This window comes from Aulonocara stuartgranti (genome assembly GCF_965226115.1).
Source record: "Aulonocara stuartgranti genome assembly, chromosome: 5".
Taxonomy (NCBI): domain Eukaryota; kingdom Metazoa; phylum Chordata; class Actinopteri; order Cichliformes; family Cichlidae; genus Aulonocara; species Aulonocara stuartgranti.
In genome coordinates this window covers 21,034,412-21,056,067 of record NC_138943.1, presented here as the reverse complement: position 1 = coordinate 21,056,067, position 21,656 = coordinate 21,034,412, and the positions used below count along the sequence as shown (strand labels likewise).

The window sequence follows — 21,656 nt, the reverse complement described above, 5'->3', positions numbered from 1 at the left end:
TAATTAAAATCAGAGGTGGAGGGTTAGAATATATACTGCGTATGTTGGTGCAGATTTATGCGTCACATCTGCTGGGTTAGTGCTCCCACTACCAAACTGAACAAAGCAAGATTAATATAAATATATTATTAGTAACCCACTGAGCTGACTTGTCACCTTTTTGCACTCACACTTTCAGAGGATAAAAAAAGCAAAACAGGAAATAGTTTTAGTGCAACTACATTGCAGCTACCAAGACCAGTTATATTATTCAATTGCTGCTTACACAGTAATGCATCAATGACATGCAATAAATAATACATCAAAGCATAACCCTACCAGTATTAACTCTGTGAAATCAGTACTTTACCTACTGATTCTGTTATTACTAATAGCCTGCTGCACTTAATGTGTCAAATGTAGGATATTTACACACCTCTCTCGAAAAGGTTTTGACACCTGAACAAAATAATCAGTTTTATTTTTAAGAATCAGGCAAAACACTAATATTTCTTTATCAACTTTTGAGAATTAAACAGACCTTCTTATGGAAATATTGGAAATCCATTTGTGTTGTTCCCATTTGCAAGAATCAGAAGCTAGAATTTGACTACATACTGCGTATGTTGGTGCAGATTTATGTCTGAGATCTGCTGCCAGATCACAGCTGGGTTAGTGCTCCCATTACCAAACTGAACTAAGCTTGCCTGCTCGCCTGAGGTGCTTGATTTTGGGAGCGGCAGAACTCAATTTCATGCCCTGCGTGAGTCATGCACCAATGTGTTGTGGTAATCTCTGGCCAGACGATTCCTTATTTCCTCACTGGTATCCATTTCAGTATTTTCAGAACTTCAAATCTAAATAGGTCAAAGCTGCATGAGGTCTGATTTTGATCTGATGACATTTAGCAATATTTGCCTTTTTTGCTTTTGTACTTGGCTACAGGATTTATAATGTTCCCTCCTGTGACCCGTCTTTAAAAAACACTGGCAGTCACCAGTGCCTCCACTCCTAGTAGATGCATCTATGGTATTGATTTGAAAATCCTAGGTGACTTTTAAAAAAGTTAACCTCTGATCTTGAAGTCATGGTCACTGGGATTCAAACTCATAGATGGTATGGTGATATCAATTTAAAACTCCTACATCGCCTTGTTCTCATATTATCACATTCACAAACTCTGGTGTCCGCCTGCCCACCCAGCCAATGGGGTAACAACAATACACAATCAGGGTAAAAATGTAATGGCTTTTAATTTATTGCTACTCAGCACATTTATGCACATTTAATTTACATTTTCGATAAAAAGTTAGAAAGCTAAGTTCTCAATTATAGTGGCAAAAGTGAACTGCGTGTAGTATGTCCAACATTCAAGAGTTGAAACCTCTAATGAACTGAGCAGTCATTGTGAAGCTAGAATAATCTGACCTTTGAAGCTGTCATAAAGGCGAAGACTGTAATAAGAGACATTCCCTGACAGCACGTAAACAAATGGGAGCATTCTGTTATATAATGCTGCAATGTGATTAGCATCAAGGAAGGAAGTGTTTAGTGAGGAGAAAAAGTGACTTGACCTTCATATGATAAAGGAAATAAAGCAAGTAGGTCATGAAATGCCATTTAAATTCAAATCTAACAAGAAGCCAAAAACTTAGACAACATTAAGGAAAGAAAATATGATAGTGCACCTGCTTCCAATCAACAACACACAAAGACTCCAATGCACAGAAGAATATATATTAAACAGTACCAGCTATAAATGCTTCAACTCACTTAAACTGTTGGTGTTCTCTGGAGCTGCGGATCTTCGAGGAGAACCTCTCAGCCAGTTTCTCCAAGCTGCGGGAGTATTCCAGTTCAATCTCTGCTTTGCGACGGAAGAACTCCTGCAGATCCTGCAGGAGCTGGATACGTGATTCAGACTGTTGCTCCAGGCATTTAAACTGCTCCACCAGCTGGTTACGGATCTCTGTACAAGAAAACACCAAACAAAAAGGAGTTTGATTGACTTTTTACACACAAAATTAAGGCACAGTAATGTGAAAAATAAGATGTTCATATGACTCTAGGCAGTACTGTAAAAAACTAAGTGAACCATTACTGCTTCCATAGGAATTAATAGAGTAAGTAAACGATGCTGTTTAACTGATTATCAGCAGGAGTAACCACCTCTATAAATAATACGTTTTGGCAGTTTGTTGGTCTGGAGCATTGAGGTGTGAGTTAACACAATCTTCCCCAGAGTGGGTGTGCCAAGAAATTCACCCTAATGTCAGACAGTGCAGTGCTCAAAGAAACTGAGGAAACTAAGCGCTATATCTCATACTCTACAGACCTCAGTTAGCATGCTAAATGTTAGCATGCTAACATTTCCTGACAATACCTTTGGAGGAAGATTAAACAAGTATGTCTTGTTTATAAGGGTTTCCAGGAGAAAGCCTCTTCTCTCTAAAAAGGACATGGCAGTATAGCTTTGGTTTACAAAGTTGCATCTGAACAAACTACAGGATTTCTGGAACAATCTCCTTTGGGCAGACCAGACTAAAGTGGAGGAGTTTGGCCATAATGTGCAGCTGGACATCTGGTGAAAACCAATCACAGCACATTCGCACAAACACCTCAAACCACCCCTTGAGCACGGTGGTGGAAGGGGGATAAGTTGGGTTTGTTTTGCAGCCACAGGACCTGGGCACCATACAAACACGTCAACCACAAACTCCTCTGTACACCAAAATATTCTCCATCTAAACATGAGGCCTGTCTGATAGCTACAGCTAGGCTAAAACTAGGTTATTTTCCAGAACATCAACCTCAAGAAGAGAGAAAGATTGCAAACCTCAATGGACAGAAGCAACACTCTAAAGGAGACTGGGTGAAAATTCCTCCATAACGATGTGAGAGACTGATAAAGTACATTCATTTGTTGATGCTAAATCGGTTCTACACCTTTAGTGAATAATGAATTGTACTAAGTTTTGACAGGACTCTTTGCAGTCTTTTTCTCCTTATTGTATATGTTGAATGACTGTTTTTAAAATTATCCATCTCCACTTTTACTATAGGAATGTAACAAAGTTAAAAGCTTCTGTGACAAACATACAAATTCCCAAAAACATAACACAACCCAGTTACAACTACACAGATAACAATGCACAATAAAACCTTGACTAACCTTCAAATTAAATGAAATCAACAAAATTGAGAAATAGTAATTGAAAGCAGGAGAGCAGCGATAAAGAGAGTCAGCTGCGAGAGAGAAGCCAGTAAGTTGACCTGTGTTTATGACCTCTCATGTACATCTAAATAAAACTGATTTAATGAGAAACGCTTCACTCCCCCACTTGGACTAAGTAGCAACATTTCGCCTCAAGAGGAACACGATGTTAGCGGCCAGACTACAGACCCTTCATGGGAGCCACAAGCAAAACTCAATTCCCCTTTGTAGTGCTGTCATCAGCAACAATGACGCCTCAGCTCAGGAACAGAAAAATGCCTATTCTGTAGAATAAAATTATACTGTTAAGGAAGGAGCGCAAGTAAACAGGATGAATCTCACTTGAAAAGAGGAAGAAAACACCACGAACCCATGTGAAACCTTTACTAGAAATCCCAGTTTTGTTGATGCGTCTATATTTTCAATTAACTTTATTTTTCCCTCAGTGTGATTCAAGAAGCGAGTATCAAAACATGATGAAATGACAGCTACCAGTACTGCTGCCACAGATTTTTAAGCTTTCAAGGTTTCTCTTGTGAATACTTCATCCTAACCTATAATGACTAAATAAAGCCAAGAGCCACATTGTGCTAACTTTTGGCAATTAAGATTTTCCACCAATCAAAAGGATCTTTTATTTTTTCTGCATGAAAATGTGCTAAAAGAAGAAGAAGAAGAAGAAGAAGAAGAAGAAGAACTTCCTAATGCAAGGCATGTCATGTTGCAACATCTCTTATTTACAATATGAGTCACTGCAAGTTATAACCTTTAAAATGAAGGCAGGATGAATCGCACACGTACAGTATCAAAGCCGTGTCAGTGACACTCTGCAGGCAGACGAACTGCCAGCTGAATGGTGAAACCACAGCAGTGACACAGACTGTGTTTTCATGCTGCTGAGGGTGTAATTTGGACAGCAAAGCCCTCATCATGGATATATGTTGGCTCTGACTGCTGGGGAAACCGTAACACTGTGCACAGGGAGCCTTTGCTCTCCCTGTGATGTCGTGCCGCCTGGCTTCAGCCTCAAGCGGCATGCTTCACTCTGTGGTTAACCATTGTCCCAGCCCTCCCCTTTATCCAGGGGGCCTCCCTCTCTCTCTCTCAGCAGGGCTTAAAGCTCTGTTTTTAGTGGGAACTGAATCAGAGCTCAGGGATATACAGTATTTTACTACTTCACTTCTGTCAGGAATGCTTTGCCAAACATTCAGTTATGTTTTTATATATATATATTACTTTCAGAAGACAGAAACAATGCAGAAGAATTCAAGGCAAGAAAAAAAGAAGCCAGAGGAAAATGTGACAGCAATGTGCGTGAGTGACATGGAGGACTTTTAAAAACATTCTTTTACAGAAAGGGAACCACCAGCTGCAGCCTTGCTTTTGACAGATGAGATTGGAAAAATAGGTCACACCAGAAGTGTGCCTTTCCCTCTGAGAAACCATGAGCAATTGAAGAATTATTCCCTAAGTATTTCCAGCACACTGAGTATGGCTTGATTTGCTGTGGTTTCTTCAAAGAGAAGGACCCTTCTTTAGTTCGCTTCCGTCTGTGAGGTTGGCAAAATGCTGTGAATATGTGTGTGCAGTAAATTTAAAGATGCCTCCTTACAGTTTTAAAGACAACGCATTAATATTTTTGCTAGATAGATACATTTCTGTAATATCTGATATCCTTTGTCTTTCTACCATGTAATTGTTGAAAGACTATGGATTGCCCAGATGAAATACTCTGTGACTAGTATGGCACACAAACCCTAATGCTTTCAAGAACATTTATATACTCGAACTGTGATGGCCCTCCTGGCTTGGCTGAACCTGAGGGCTACACCATGAAGGAAGTTCAACACAACCAGACTGTGTCAGCGTTAGCTGGCTTGACAGAGTTCAAATGCTAGTTGGAGATAACAGGGATCAGATGGTGGTTCTCAGAAGTCTCTGTTAAGCCGGGCTTTCTGCTTCAGGCTCTGTGTGCTCACTCATCATGTGACTCTTCCAAACTAAATGACCCCTTCGAGTGTCACATCAGCTGAAATGTTATCAATGATGATAAAACAGTGAGAACATAAAAATATCTTTAAAGAACATTTAACCCATTCACTGCTTCACTGAGTGAATGGGTTAAATGCAGAGAGGAATTTCCCCACGAGGATCAATAAAGTTTACATTATTATTATTCTCATCATTATTAAAACTGCAGCACTGTTGCAAATAAGACAAGAGATAAATGCTGCAGAAAATCACTAATCTGGCGATCTATCCCGCAGACCTATAGTTTATTTGTAATGTGGCAGCTGCTAATTAGAACTGTGAAAAACTAAACTGGATAAATTTAAATATTAAAGGTTACTAGCCAAAAGGCAGATCAATGTGAAATGAATTTTATTGATTGAACAGATGTTCCTGGTGTGTGTTCTACCACTCCCAGCAGTGTGGAACAGACGTAGCAGCAGGTTAGAATTAAGAATAAAAACATTTACACTTTTTTTTTGTTTTTTGGATTGCCAGCTGCATTTATGCAAATTTCAGTGATGATGGGATACACAGTTTGCACTGCTGTAACTTTAGAGCTGGGTTTCAGTTGTGATAAAACATGCTGTAAATAAAGGAATTTGAGAAACTGTGGCTCTTCTTGCAAAATAAACCTCTGAACATTAACCTGCTCCTTACCAGATTATTTGTATCATAAGTTACCATGGTGATTTAGCCAGGTAAGAGGAGAGAAACGTTTGTGACATGTTTAAGTCTGACTTTAAGTTCAACATAGATCACTAACCCATTAATCTCACTTCACAGTACACCCAGTTGCCCTGTGTTCTTCCCCATTTCTCCTTCTGTGTTGTCTTGCAAGTTCCCAGTAGGTGGAGTTAATCAGTTCAAATGGGAGTGCATGGCCGGTTTCTCTGGCACATTTAAGAGCTGGTTATTTCAGACTTTGCTCATCCCATCAGCCTCCACCATGCTATTTGTTTGGCTGGCTTCACCCTGGTTACTTTAGCTTTTGTCACGGTTCATGAGTTGGACCACAACGAAACTGTCAATAAATCAAATACTTCTACAGTTGTAAAACGATTCAACAGCCACTGACTGTTATTCAGTGGCTATGAATACTATACAGCTGGGGAGTAGCTGCAGTCTGGGACTTGTTTACCTGGATATATGAGCATGTACCAAGATCCATTCATACCATAGTTGGTGTGACAAAATACAAATCCATTTTAGGTGTCCAATTATACAGTTATTTGATAGCACAGTAACAATGTATAGGAGCTAGAGATGTAACATATTTGCTAGCGCAAAATGGCAAAATAGCACTAGCTAGCTTAGCTCCGTGCCATCCACAGATTCGGTCACACATCCATGAATAGTGATAATATGACTAAAATAGCACACAAATTTCCAACTCCTTGAAACATTTTTAGTACAGTTAACTACACATCAAGTCAGGTTATTACAGATAATTTCATAAAAATGCTCCAAAAGGCACCAACACTACAAACAGTTGAGAGAGCCACTTCAATGATTCAAATGAGCTGAAGTGAAGTTAACAGATAGCTGGCTGTGTCAGCATCCACCTGTCATTAAAAATTCCTGCATGCATAAATTCACGTCTTTGCACATTTTTAGATGTTTGACATACAAAAAAATTCACCCCCGTGAAAGTTGATTCTAAAAAAATGTTGAATTCTGCTTCGGAATTAGAGATTTAACACAGGACTAAGTTACCTTTTGTAGCAGCTTCTAGCAGTCATTTGAGCAATTGTTTTGTATTTCCTAAAGTTGCTACTTGCACATAGAAGCAACAGATACTTTATGTTCCTGACTTCATGATTTTAAGTTCAGGTCCTTCAGAATAGCACCTGCTCGACACTGAAACTTGTTATACACCGTTTAGGGAAGGGAACTGAAGCACAGTGAACACTCAACTCTTCACAGAACAGGAAATCTTCAAAAAACAATAGTAGGATGTTGGAGATCCCTGAACTTTGGCCCGTTACAGACAAAATCCTGTGCCGGCAGCTATGCAACAACACAGTAAGGGCATCTTTCTAGTAATCACTCTTAGCCGCACAGAAAAAATGAATCCCAAACTGACCGTCTATGAACAGAATTGTGGCATGTCTGTAAAAAGTTTGGTTCAAATAAAATGTGTATGAAATGATCTGCACCTTTCAAGCTTTTATGTCCACCGGCTTGTGCTATGGCTATATTACACAAATTTGATTTGTGACTATTTTGGGTGGCGTTTAAAGGTTCTGGTGACATAGTTCTGAGCATGACATGTATTTAAAGCCCAGATTTACATATATTTTTAATAACATCTGCATTAGAGACATCCTCTAGTTGACCCACTTGACTTCCTGTTGACTCCCTGCACACAGATTACAAAAAATCTATTCAAAGACAGCAATATGACACTTTTAAAATCACCGGCTTAGCTCTATAAAGATTCCAGTTTCTGATTTGTAGTACTCAGAAGTAAAGTAATCAATAAGGAATAATGATTTTTTTTTTTCAATGATTCAATAATGGGCAAATCTTGACACATAACCTGGTCACTGACTGCGGCCAGTTTATCCACATTGACTGCACATCAGTTCCAATGTGTTGTTCCAGCAGGCTTAGTTAGCCAAAACAACTGGCTGCACTGTCAAAGATTTACATTTTTATCCACAAAGTCCCTCTGATCAGAAATCATGGTTTCTGATGCAACTTAAATATGTCTGTCACCAAAACACAACTCAGTGCAAAACAATGACAAAAATGTCCTAAACATATGCATGAGTGTAAAGCTGATCCACATTTAATGGACTTTGACATTTCTTTTAAGGCATCATTCCCTCTGTATGTTAAGCTGAGAACAAGACATCACCCTTTTCCACATAAAATGAATCAATCAATAAAACCTGCATCTCTTCCCAGAACCAGTACAGGACATCAGGGGTGATGCATTGGCAGAGCATTTTACTGCAAGTCTGCCGTTTGGGAGGGCCACGTGACGCCTTGACGCAATGAAGCGGAGATAAAATAGGAGTGCAGTGAATGAGAGGGATTTTCTGCAGAGCATCCTGAGGGCAGCAGGGAAGGCTGGGCTCCACAGGGCAGCCAAGTGACTGAGGAGAAGCAGGAAAGACTGGTCATTTCCCTAAAGAGTAACATAACAACTAAAACGTAATCCCACATATAAAAAGTTTGAAAGTGAACATGTTCTATTTGTCGTTAATTACAGGCGAGTACATGAGGCAGTGGTAAAATGTCTGAGGATGCAAGAACTATGAGTCTCCTAACGTAATTTGGATAAATTATAGATTTTAATGAGCCTCAGAAGCTATTAAACGCTTTGAAAATAATGTCCTTGGGTGTTCAGATCACCATGCAGTAAAACACACACAAAAATGAGACACACACACATAGACATCACACAAAGGCAACTCTGAGCCAAATTTCTCTAATCCCCAACTCAGCGCCGCAGTATCTGGGCTCTACACAGCAGAGACAAATTTGTGTGAAAAGAACAGACAAATGCAACCCTTATACAGACCTTATTTCACTCTATCTGTCCCACACACAGAGTCTCATAATACAAGTTCCAGTCGTTGAACTAATCCCCCTTTTTTCTGTTCTGTTTTAATCCTCTAATGATTAACACAATTTTGGATTCACAAGGGCATGCTCCCAGTGTCAGCACAGGTTCTTCTCTGTATGTCTCTATCTCGTCTGATTCGTCTCCGGCACAGACAAGCTGCAGCACATGTCCACAAAGATAAGACAACAGGAGCTGAGTCCAATCAATAGCTGAGGAACTGATGGTGTATCCTACAGCAAGATGTCACTTGTCAGTCATCCTTCCTGATTATCTGCTGGTTTATAGTATTTTCCACCGGATGTTTTGTCTAGTAAACTAAAAATCAATCCAGCTCTAAAGAAAAAGAATCTATCAAATTACCTCGTGTCGTGCTTTTTTTTCCCACTACATTGCATTATTACAGTCAAATGCTCCACTGTGGAAATCAACATTTTCTATGCAACAATTACTAGATATAATAACTTTGTATTTGAATGGGCAGAATGTCTTTTTTAACCCTTCTGAAACTGAAGAAAACACACGATAACAATAAAAAAAAAAGACTATAACTGTTGCTTTATAAAAAGAGCAAAGAAAACCATCCCTGGCTTCCTGATCGCTCTAAAGACTTCTGGAAATCATTAAAGACTTCAGGGAAACTGAAAGCTTGAGACACACGCCCTCTCAGAGTCGAGCTGTCTATCATCTGCTGTATCCATGATCCAGCTCTGCAGGACCAGGCTGAGAGGTGTCGCCATGGCAACATGGGCGTGTTCCATTCCCTGGGGAGACGCTTATTGGAAGAAAGGTGGGATCTGATGGGTGTGAATAGGTGGCAGCATTGAATGAAGAGACACGTGTGCACTGACAAGTGGAGAAAATCTGAAAATGAAGTTGATGAGGCAATTTCAAAGAGTATTTCTAAATACAGTTGAGACAATGGGCAACTTAACTGATTGGAATCTTCCAACATTACCGAGCTTTCGTTGGATGGTGTGGGCTTCTGAGGCAAACACATGAGTGTATTGCATTTCTTTACTGGCTGAAACTGAGAGTGGAAGACAAAAAAAAAAAGGCAGAACTTGAGAGGAGATGTGTCATCTAGTTTGGCCTTTAACTAGACTCTCTGGTGAGCCACAACCAAATAAGTCCCTTGTTTTTTTTGCAACTTTCAGGTCAAAGTTCTTGAGTTATTTTGGTGTTTCACTGTCAAGACATCAAACACGCTACAATCACAGAAAAACATCAAGCAATACCTGCATTTTTATTTTTTTGCTCTCTATTTGTCTAAAGTGACACAGCAAATAACAAAACCATCTTAAGACAGTTCCTGGAATAATCACACAATTTAATCACTTGATTTGAGTTCAGCACATGAATTTTCCTTGTGTTCATTATGTGTATGCATGTGAAGAAGAGCTGTCACACACTGATCAAAGCTGTAAAAGTTTCTGGTACTATCGGCGGTGAATCACCATAATTCAAATTGCAATCTGCAGCAATGTATGACTTTTTACCCTATAAATGATTATTTTCACTTTCTGTTGCGGTTTGGTTAGGTTTAGGCAACAAGAATAAGAATCAGAATCATCTGTATTTGGCCAAGTTTGCACACACATACAAGGAATTTGACTCTGGTTCACTTTGCGGTTCTAAATACCCATATATACACAAGGAGCACATAAATATGAGGAGAAGACAAGAAATAAGAAAAATATAAGTTACAGAGAGGCCTAAGGAACTGTACAAACTATAACAAACTACAACTGGGCATGGATGACAGATTAAAACACAGAAATAATATTATATTTGCTTTAAAAATAAATTTCCAAGGTGGTCTGGGGGACTAGTCCCCTCTCAGAGGTCTCGAAACATTCATTTCATGAGAACTGAAACACATGAGTTTCATTGTCTTGCTGGCTATCTTGAAAAAAATATCAATATGTGCTCATGACCTACTAAGAAATAGGTTGAAATTAGTAAGGGTCTGCACATAAAACCAAGCTCTAAACTTAATGTCTGAGTTTGGGACTGGTGGTCAAACAAAACAAACTATTTAAAGATAGTTTAGTTTAATTATACTTTAGGTTACCAGGATAATTAGTACTGGAAAAATATAATACCAGTAGTTGCAGCCACAGTTTTGTGCTTCTATTAGCACGTGAAACTGTGCCACTTATGCTGCTACAATCTGTTAGCTGGAAATAGGTGCGCTGTTTAATTATCTCAAGTCTGCTGTGGGACATGTGCTTCACCAATATGGAATAAAGTTATCTAACAGGTCCCAAACCTGCAGTGGCAAGAACCGAACTAATTACTTCATTAGTGACTTTTTCAAACTTGTTATTTTTACACAAACTTGTTTCTGCCTGTTTCTAAGGTTACTGTCTCTTGGCAGGAAGTGCATGTTGAAATTTTTCTTGTAAAGACTACTGCTATCAGCAATAACTCACCTCTGGAACAGCAATGCGAGTTTACAAAGTGACCCAAACACACTCAGTCTCAGCATTCACACCTTTCTGACTGCCTGAGTTAGACATGTGGGAATTTTTAAAATAGAAAAATAAGAGCATTGAAATTCTGCACGCAATCGTCAAAGATCTCTAAGACATGTTTGTGCCTTTCTGAAAATAGAGGACAAACTGCAACTACAGTATGCTTTTATCTCCCAAAAGCAACAGTTGTGCATTGCTGGACTCGTAATACAGTGTTAACTGAGAAATACTTCTCAGAGCTGAATCAATTGAGAAATGAAATCATGCACTGACTGGCATCACATTAACAAGGAAATTAAACCTTTTTCATGTTTAAATGGACCTTTGTCTGGTTCATCAACACCATCGTGAACTGAAAAACTGTGGGACAGCAGTGAATGATAATCTTTGCTCAGGACGTTAGGCATTTTATGAAAGGATGATTATGTCTTCCGTGAAACGGACAGAGCAAACTCTCAGCTAAACGAGTGGCAGCTGCATTCATCATACTGAGCTTATAGAGACGAGAGAAGAGTCAACAAAGAGGAAGCTCTATAGCAAAACTCTGGTGACAGCGAGTACGATAAAACTTCATTATGACATGATTATACTGTTCACTGAACGCAACACAAGTGGACAGTTTGTGCTGAATATTGTACTTCTTACTTATGGACACAAATAGAGTGAACAACCAAAATTATGCACTGATTCAAATTCACAGGGTTATATACAATTACTGACTTCAACAATCTGTCATTACAAACAGTAGACTTTTGCATTATTCTTAGTGTTGTTTGAGGTGCATATACCATCCAACACACGTATGACTGCACAGCAACTGAAATACAATGCCCGGGGTTAGAGTTCAACTGCTACAATAGCGTGTTTTTTTTTCCATTATGTAAAACAGTTATTGTTTTACATTCTCACTTTCTATATTGTTTTGACACCCACAATGTGCAATAGAATCTCACAACACATAATAATCACATGCCTAACTTCATGCATTTTGCCATGATACAAATGATACTTAAATGTTACTAGCGTCATTGCCATAAGTAATGCAAAAAATAAAGAAAATCTCAGCTTTCTTTTCAGGTTTATTCAATAAAATGTTGAAAGGATAAAACACATTTCAGTCAGACGCACTATTTACAAATGATTTTGTTTCCATCTGCAGCAATTTATATATGTGGCAGCGTGGCTTTGTTCTTCCACGAGCACATGTGAAGTAGTAGGTGGATGTGGGTTGCAAAGCAGCTTGCAGGTGCACAGCAAAAGCAGCTTAAAGAGAGCGCCTTTAATGAGATAGCTCATTTAGCTAACATGGCCTGTCACTGAGATTAGCTGATTCTATAATTATGGCTAAGATTGGCTTGGTGGCCTGCCATAAAAGGATGTTGGAAGATTAGTTTAAGGAGTAGTGCAGTGTTTTGGAAATCTGTGCAGTAATTAGCACCACGCTAACTTCTCTTAGCTAAACTGTCCTCCCAAAGAATATCTGATGTGTTAATTAATGAGTAGTGACACAAGTGTGTATATTTTGTTAGTTTTGAACAGAACCAAGCTGTTTCCAGTTTATGTGCTAATCTAAACTAGCTTTATACATAGAAATAGAGAAGAGGGTACTTTCAGGTGCTCCCTCATTTCCCAAAGGGTCACCACATCACAGAGCATGGACCCGCATGTTTGATTTGGCAGACTTCCTCACATAACCTGCCCATTAAGCCAGGCTTGTGACCCACACTAGGAGCTTGTGACCTCCCTGAAGCTGGGTTTGTGATCTCCTGTTGGTCTGGGGATCTTAACACTACACCAGCATACACAGAGTTGTACAAACCATCTTATCTAACTCTAAACAAGAAAGCGAATGAGCTGTGTGTTTGACTATTCACTGCCACTCCATGAAAACAAACCAACCCTGAATGAAGTCCAAGATTTATTGGACCACACAACAAACAAGCTGTCCCACACAAATTTTATTCAGCCTTAATATCTAGTGGATGTTTTTTGCTCTGCAAATGCTCAGCAGGTTTGCCAAACAAGTGGGCAGCTGGAGGATCCTCAGCCAGTGACTCAGTGAGACCATTTCTTCATCTCCCTACATGTGTGTTTCCACCCTGCCACACTCATGCTACTCAGCAGGGTGCTGAGAGGTAACTAACCAAATCTAAGCATGATGACAATACACTCTGATCTTCAGACTGACAAAAACAATACACAAATGCAACAAATTCAGCTACAGCAACCAGAACAGTGATTTGTATCTCACTCAGCAGAGAGCTGTCTGTGGCCTGGGGCAATAACAAAAAGAGACACACCTAGTGTCTCACAGAATTCTCATCAGCGTTTAACCAAAGCAACACTTCGGGGTTCATTAGAAGGTGCTTCATAACACATGGCATACTGAAGTCTTATTTCCACACAAGCAGTGAAAACTGTTTTGTAACAGCACATGTGTTAATCTGGAAGCTAATTGTTGACCTTAAACTGCCAATAATATATCATAACACCTCACAATTACACACATATAGGTGTGTGATTACCTTGCCGTATACTGCAATGCAGTGCTTGATCTGTAAATGAGGCACACAGGTTTGTGCTCTGCAAAAAACACAGAAAAATATTTCATAACACATTGTGTAACAAACGATGTAGCGAATGTTGGTCAAATTCTTTTCAGGTATTCATTAGGTTCTGCTTGGGAGTCTAAACTTGACTGTGTTCAGTCAGGTAGAATGAAACTAGCAGAGGCTAGCAACAAACGGCAAAGAGAAACTTGAAGCGAGAGGTGGTAAACCATGCTTCCTTTTCAGAATCACCTGAAACGTACCGCATGAACATGAGCTGTCATACCTTGTGTACATCTGTAGACCACTAAAATTTTCCATGAGACCATGCTTGCATTAATTCCTCTGTTCATGACAAGGGAAACTAAACAACTAGAACCAAATGGTACCAGTTCCAATCTTTGGTAAGCTCCATCACATTCAAACTCTACTTCCTCTCAATAACACTTCACCATCTCAGCATTGGTGAGTGTGTCACTGTCTAAATGCCCGTTCGGTGTGTGGATGTATTGTCAGTAATGAATCGGATGCTTGTGTAAGAGCAAGGCATTAGTTACTTCTTGGAAGTGACTACCATCATACCATTAAAAGGTTAAATATGACGCTTTGGATATAAGCTACCAGACTAAGAAATCAAATGAAACTAGAATTAAAGCATCACGTTTCTTTGCCTCCGCAAACCAGTCAGGTTTCAGTTTACATTCATGCCCGTCCAGACTAACACAGCATATAAGAGAAGACACTGAAAGAACCTCATTAAAGGCAGTAAGTGAATTCATGTTTGCTCAGTGAGGCTGAAGATGGCAGAATACAAAGTTGTAGCCCCATATTACTCAACGTGCAAGTGAATCTTTTTGATAATTAATTCTTTCTCAGGTTATGACCAAGAAGGTCAAACCACCAAACTACAAATCAGTTAATCCTCGAGTGCATGAGAATATTAACCAAATTTGAAGAAAGTCCTTTAAACCATTTCAGAGACATTGTGTTCAAAACTATTTGATGGATGGACGGGCCGACCAAAAAAAAACGAACAAAAAACAATACTGTCACCATTGCAGACATTCAGAGACTGTCCATGCATGAGTTTAAGCTGTTAAATACAAGAAGACAGCATTATTTAAATGCACAGTTTGACAAATAAAGGCAACACGGTAAAATGCACTGCGAGACATCCAATTAGTGATTTATTACAGAGCTGGATTTTGGGAGACACAGGACCTGCTACAAGTCAAAGCACACACAAAAAGAAAGAGGGAGAGAGAGAGGGAGAGAGAGAGGGAGAGAGAGAGAGTGTGTGTGTAAACACCAGACTAGTTAAATAAAAATGAGTCACGGTGAAAACAGTGCTCAGCTGTTGACTTTCAATTTTTGGCTTCAAAGCTATTTCATCACCACCAGCTAATTAACTCATGATTGTCATGACTGCAAAGCTTTTAAAACATACATGTATATAAAATAACGGTGGCTCAAAAGTGTAGTTGTTCACATGTTTGCTTAACAAGCAAAAGATCCCAGTTTCATCTTGGAAGGAGACACAAACTCTTTGGGGGTTGCCTTGGGAAGGGCGTAAAAAAAAAAAAAAAAAAAAAAAAAGCTGCCAAATCAAAGGTGCAGAGCTATCCGCTGCAGCGACCCATTGTGAATAATGGAGCAGCCAAAAGTAGCCTTTATGTGTACATAATAACAGACGAGCATGGGTTTATCCCTAAAGCTGCCATTGTAAATGTCAAGACAGCTGCTGGTGATTTAGCCCACTTCACAAACTGCCTATAAAACTGGCAAACAGGAGGAAGAATAGCTGCAGTCCAGTAACCACACGGCAGTTAGTTACAAAAGTCCAAACTCCTCAGTAAATGCAGTGTATGAACCGTCTCTATTGACATGCTAATGCAAGATCTACCAGCTGAACAGCTTGAACAAAGTGAACCCCGTCTCACAGAGGTCCTTCAGAGGCCTCAGCTTTGGCAGCCGGCCTCAAGGGTTGTCAAGAATTCATTAATAGCAGGAGTTAAGATTTTAGCAAAGTAGTTTGTTGCACTCTAACAGATTAACTTTTGATACGACATGCCAGCTCCCTGCACCGGTCACATTTAAGCAACCCCAGTACTGAGCCACAGTGAACCTACTGATGGGGTTTCTTCTTTGTTTCTGAAGCCAAATGATCTTTTTGTCACCCATCTATAAGCCCTCATACATAATAAAGCAACCCCGCCATCGTGTTATTAACCCATCACTGACACTCTGATGATCTGGCCCCTTCTGCCATGTACACATTAGCCATTAAGCAATAACTCAGAGTAAGACAGGAGCGATTTTCAATCTGAATTTCATTACCGTGCGCTCACTGCCAGGTTCAGCTCATAACATTACCATTGTTGTGAGGCGGTGTATGTCAAGAGCAGAGCCCTCTCTGTCTGCAGGCTATGATACACACCAGCTGTGAATGAGAAACAAGCAGCATTCATCATAAATTAACATCCTTCCTTCTCACGCAGCTGAAAGGCCCTGTCTAATTCAAAGAGGCAGCAGACAGGGCCTGGATCTAAGAAACGGCAGCAATTCTGTCACAGTACTAAACTGACGCCTGAATTATCAGAAAATGTCTTGGGTAAAGAGGAAAGCAAGAGAATCAGATAAGTGCTCAGTTGTGTACAAGCAGTTTTTTTTTCAATGATCAGCCAAGGCCACAAGACAAAAGAATAAAAAACATAATAACAGTAAAAAAAGAGTTAGAAAATGGTTGAAAGTAACAAAACAAATAAATGAATCCGCTGATCCACTTTCAACACCATGTGACAAGTGTAGATTCTCACACTTAGCATCCAGTGGTCCAGACAGGTACACGACTGAAAGGGTGATCATCAGACATTTAGCACCAGTGGAACCACAGAGAGTGAGAGTGCCAGCAGTGAGCCTACGGCCTTGAAACTGAACCCCAGAGTCAATCATGGTCAGCACCCTATGCTTGTGTGTTCAATTGATGTCTTCATTCCTCAGCTATTTGCCCTGGTTATCCTCTGATTTTTTCTTTTAAATTATTAAATCAGGATTAAATGGTACAGAACCACTCCAAAACCAGCAGAGTCCATCTGAGCCTAGGTGTCACACAGTGAGAGAAACACTGCACTGCAAATGCTAATACGCTCGTGTTATAGTGCCGGATGAGTTTTAGATAAAGGCTGGCATGCAATCAAAGAGCGTGTGTTACCCATGTTGTCAGGTGAAAGCAGTGAGTCAAACCACAGGCACCATCAAGGAATCAAAGGCAAAGCATGGGGAGGGTGAGCAGGTACTTATGTGCATTCAGTCTAAGCCACCATGTCATCATATGAGATTAGCCTATAACACACCGAATATGGATTTATAATATATAACCTACTATTCCTAAATATTAGTCTATCATCCAACCACAAACCACAACAAGCCAAACACAGGCTTCCCCCTCAAGAATCAGAAAGAATGAGGTGCAATAATAAAAGCAGTCCAACCTCCATCCTTTGCACAGGGATCATTTTACCCAGCAACAACAAAGCGTGCAGAATCTGGACCCTAACCACATGATGACAAATTAACATTCAGCTTACAGACATCCCACTGGCTGATGGTGAATTAATGACAGAAGCCTTTGCACACGGGAGAGAAGACTATAGTCTGCTGCTCTTGTCATTTACTTGACTGTCACGGTTTGCTTGTTATCTTGAGGGAGAAGTCAATCTGTGCTATAAGGTTTGCAATATAAAGGATATTGCTTTGAATTTTTTCTATTTTAAAAATACAAATAAAGGAGGAAAGGGGTGCAGGGCTCGAGCCAATTAAAACGGGCTCGAGGAGAGAACAGACAATCAGCACTGAGCGGACACAGGCATTAGATTCACACCGCACCTTTCACTTGGGTCTCATATTCCGCTATGATCTCCTTGTCCTTTCTGAATCTCGTGGATGACATGGTTCCTCGGGTTATGGGGTTGAGCCCCTGTCCGTCGACGACTTTTGGGGGGGTCTCTGCAGTTGATCTCCGACTTGCAACGTTGCAACGCGATCCTCCGTTTTTTTTTCTCCTTTGTTTTCTAGTGACCATGCATCGGTAAGGGGGAAAAACAGTAATAATGAGGCTCAGTGCAATTGTATCCCGCAGTTGTATTCCTCCAGCTTTTTAATCACCCTATCGCAGAAATGACAGTTGAGCAGCAGTCCGGTGTTGCATTCTTCTCTCTGACTGCTTTCTCTGCTGCCAGGAGTCCTCCTCCTCCTCCTGCTCAAAAACTCAAAGCCTTCAGCAGGGTGAGGGAATTAAAACACACACACAAACGGACTGAAAACTATAATAACAACATGATGAAGGGGACAAGGAGACGCCTGAAGGTTTCCAGCAGGAAAGTCCTAGTACCTCCTGTGTCCAAAATAAGCAGGCATGCGTACCAAGAGCGAAGCAGCCACACACAATTCAGACTGACAAATTGCGCTGCAGGGAAACAGGAATTTAAAAGCTTGTCACGTGAGCCCCCTTCATATTATCATCCATCCCTCCTTCCTCTTCCACCCGCCCCCTCTCTCTCGCTCTCTCTCTCTCTCACACACACACGTTTATCCACGACTTCAGGGGACACACATTGGCACACATTAATGTTCGGAAAACAAAAACTATAGTTTTAACCATTACTTATTTGCTTTAAACCATGTCTTCTCCTTAAGAAGAATGGAGCTACCCCCATAATGTGACTGTGTAGTACTGACCACACACACACACACACACACACACACACACACACACACACACACACGCACAAAGCAACGTTTCCATAAATTCAAATCTTTATTTCCTGGAGACCTCACTATAACTACTTCTGCCTACTTCCAACCCTGCAACCACACAATGGTTTATATCCTCAGAGCATGAGCAGCCTCATTCAACCACATTTGTAATCCACGCACCTTCATTTTTTTTTTACCGACAGTTATTGTTGTTCTGTTCTTATTGCTCAAACATTTGCATGCACACAGAGCATCATTATCAACACGAAAGGTGTTCCACCTTCAGGCTCCTGTTTCAGTTGTTCTCACAGCTTCAGTGCTAACCTAACCAAGCAATCGCCATTGGCATGGAAACCTCTTTTTTTTTTATATATCTCTGCACTACTTTCACCATGGCTACTGTTTAAGAGATTGTGAGAGTTAATCCTTGAAATGTGAGAAGCCTGGTCCTTAAAGAGCTCAATAACACATCAGGACGGCACTGATGTGGTACCTATAAATGAACACAAGCCATTAGCTGGTGAAAGAAAAACTGTGTTGCCAGCATGCATCCTCTTGTCCATGTTAGTCACGTTTAACCTCTTCTTTCTGATAATTAAAGATAACTTTGACAATAATGTCACAACAATATATTTAGTCTCCTACAGTAAGCCTTTGAAACATCAGTAGAAGCAAGGATAAATAAAATAGGGGAGAAGAACTGTTAATTCTCTGTAAAGGAACAAACAAATATGGTCCAAATTTATTCAGTTTCTGTTTTTAAGTAAGTAGTGCTTGTACAGATCCCTGTGCCATGTCAGTGTTGCAGCCTGTTCCTTGCATTTGTGTCATGAAGATAAGCATTGTGACAGAGACTGAGTGTGTTTCTGACAGACACTGTCATTTGGATCTGTCACTGTCTTTAACAGTTCTGGGAACTCAGATTGTTGTCACCTTAGCTATTCTCAGTTCAGAAGAACCAGGCTGCGTGACTCACATTGAAATGGCATAAAATCGGCATACTGACACACTATACACCTCTGCATTTTATTTCCATCTGCAGTTCACAGGCATCAGTATCATGAGCTGACACTTGACAGACTCCAGGTCTACGTTCTGCCACATTTCAAAACACAATCATTTGATTTTTAAGAAGAAAGAAAGAAAGACTTTTTTTCCCACTGAATGTGAGATTTTTAACTTCGTTATTGCAAAATGATTCAACAGCAGATGTTATTAACCGCGTGAGGTCCAATCCAAATCTTATGCTATCAGAATATATAATGTTGTTCTGTTTAAAAACAGTTCTTCAAAGTCTTAGCAATCAGGGGAAAATAATTCTCACTGATACAGATCAAAAATATTTATTTTTCATCAAAAAACAGCTTTTTTGCCTTTTGCTTGACTCCAAACATTGGGTTTTGGTTAGAGCTCAGTGCTAGGGTTGGCGTCATCAGTGATGACTTACATCCAAGGGGTTTTACGCCCACCAAGACCTGTTTGGGGCTTAGGTTAGGTTTATTTCCACTCCTGCTCATTTACGATTTGCTGACATGAAGTTAAAGTCAAATTAAGAAATTCTTTCTAGAAATCATATAAGTGTATATATGATGCAGATACAGATATATACAAATACATATACAGGTTTGTGGAAGCAGTCTTTTACTAGCCATACAGATTACTTTTGTATGGCTGGTAAAAGACTGGAGCACTTTTTCCTCAGTCACCCAATCACACACATTCATACAAGTACTTTTCTTTCTATATCTAAGCACATTAAGAATATTTCAATTTCACACATTAACCCTCTGAGGTCTAAGTCATCATAGATGATATCCCTACCTTAAGCATGTATTTTGGAGAAAGTTGAAGCAGACTTTTATGGAAACAATATGAACAGCTTTCGATGTGTGAAGGTTGGTGATTATAATAATAATAATAATGATGGATTGCATTTATATAGCGCTTTTCAGGGTCCTGATTACAGATTACCAAGACTCTAGAGAACCAAAGATTATAAAAAATACCACTGTGAGATTTTCATAGGCTAAGGTTAGATAGTTAGTTAGGATAGTTTTAGACCTCAAAGGGTTAATGACTTATAAGTATGGTTTATTCAATCTTTTATGAACTGTGTATAAAACATTATTGAGTCCATTAGAAAGTCTGTATGCATGGCACTGTTTTTGTAAATCAATTGTTACAAATGAGCATTAAATTATCAAGACATGTAGGTTTTTCAGAATATAGCTACAAATTACTTTCATTTGACTAAAGAAATAGCATATCATTGTAAGCTAAGGACCTGGATTAGTATTCAGCCAGCAACACCAATTTAAGTACAATTTACATATTACATGGTACAAATGAGATGGAACAATTAGCTAGTCACCCAATAAGCATCTAATTGATCAATTACCGCACAGAAGATCTCTAAAGCGTTTCTCTCCCTCAAACAGTGTGCACGCAGGCTTGCTCTGCCCCGCTGCTTTCTTACCAGTTATGATTTAAGGAGTTAGGTTTGAATTCTTCGCTGGCCTTGTGATGTCAACTGATGTTTTCAGGCTGTTGAACACAGCATGCACAAGCCTCTTCACAGGAGTAAAAGGCCCAGAGGAATTTTAAATGGCCTTTGAAAGGCTGTGTGTGTATATCTATGTCTGGGTTCAGTGAGCTTGGATATGAAAAAGAAACCGTGTGTCTTCCTGTGTTGTGTGTCTTTACTGTGTAGATAACTCTGTATCTTTGTGCGGTATTTGTCAGGCCCTATGCATCACCTACATGTCTGAAGAGTGAAGCCATAAGGGAGCACCTCAGTTGTGACATGTCAGGTGTGACAGAGATCAGCATTACAGGGTGGATGTTGCTTGAATTATCTGGAAATCACTTAGACATTGCCGGTGCTTTCATAACAAGTACAATAAATTTAGATAATTAATGAAACTGTTCAGGGATTTTTTAAATTAGAGTTCATTTTTTAATCTGTCCAAAATATACGGGGGGTTTATTGTTGTTGTTTTGGGGGACTGATGGAGCCTATCCCAGCTGTCATAAAGGCAAGAGGCAGGTTACACCCTGAACGCCTCACCAGTCATTCATATGGCTAACAAAGAATGAGA

At 39.7% G+C, this 21,656-nt stretch overlaps 1 protein-coding gene across 5 annotated transcripts in view; it reads right to left on the bottom strand.

Moving 5' to 3' along the window:
* srgap3 (SLIT-ROBO Rho GTPase activating protein 3) overlaps positions 1–18,268 on the bottom strand; it is a 55,637-nt gene extending 37,369 nt beyond the window's left edge. For 4 of the 5 annotated variants that reach the window (XM_082532543.1, XM_082532544.1, XM_082532547.1 and 1 more), the window contains exons 1-2: positions 17,689–18,268; positions 1,753–1,948 (exon numbers count right to left, since the gene is read on the bottom strand). In XM_082532543.1, the coding sequence (XP_082388669.1) occupies positions 1,753–1,948; positions 17,689–17,884 (392 nt within the window). In that variant the 5' untranslated portion in view covers positions 17,885–18,268. Of the gene's footprint in view, positions 1–1,752; positions 1,949–2,148; positions 2,253–17,688 lie in introns of those variants that run through there. The other variant, XM_082532545.1, reaches the window with a different exon arrangement.
* Between the last annotated feature and the right edge of the window lie 3,388 nt (positions 18,269–21,656).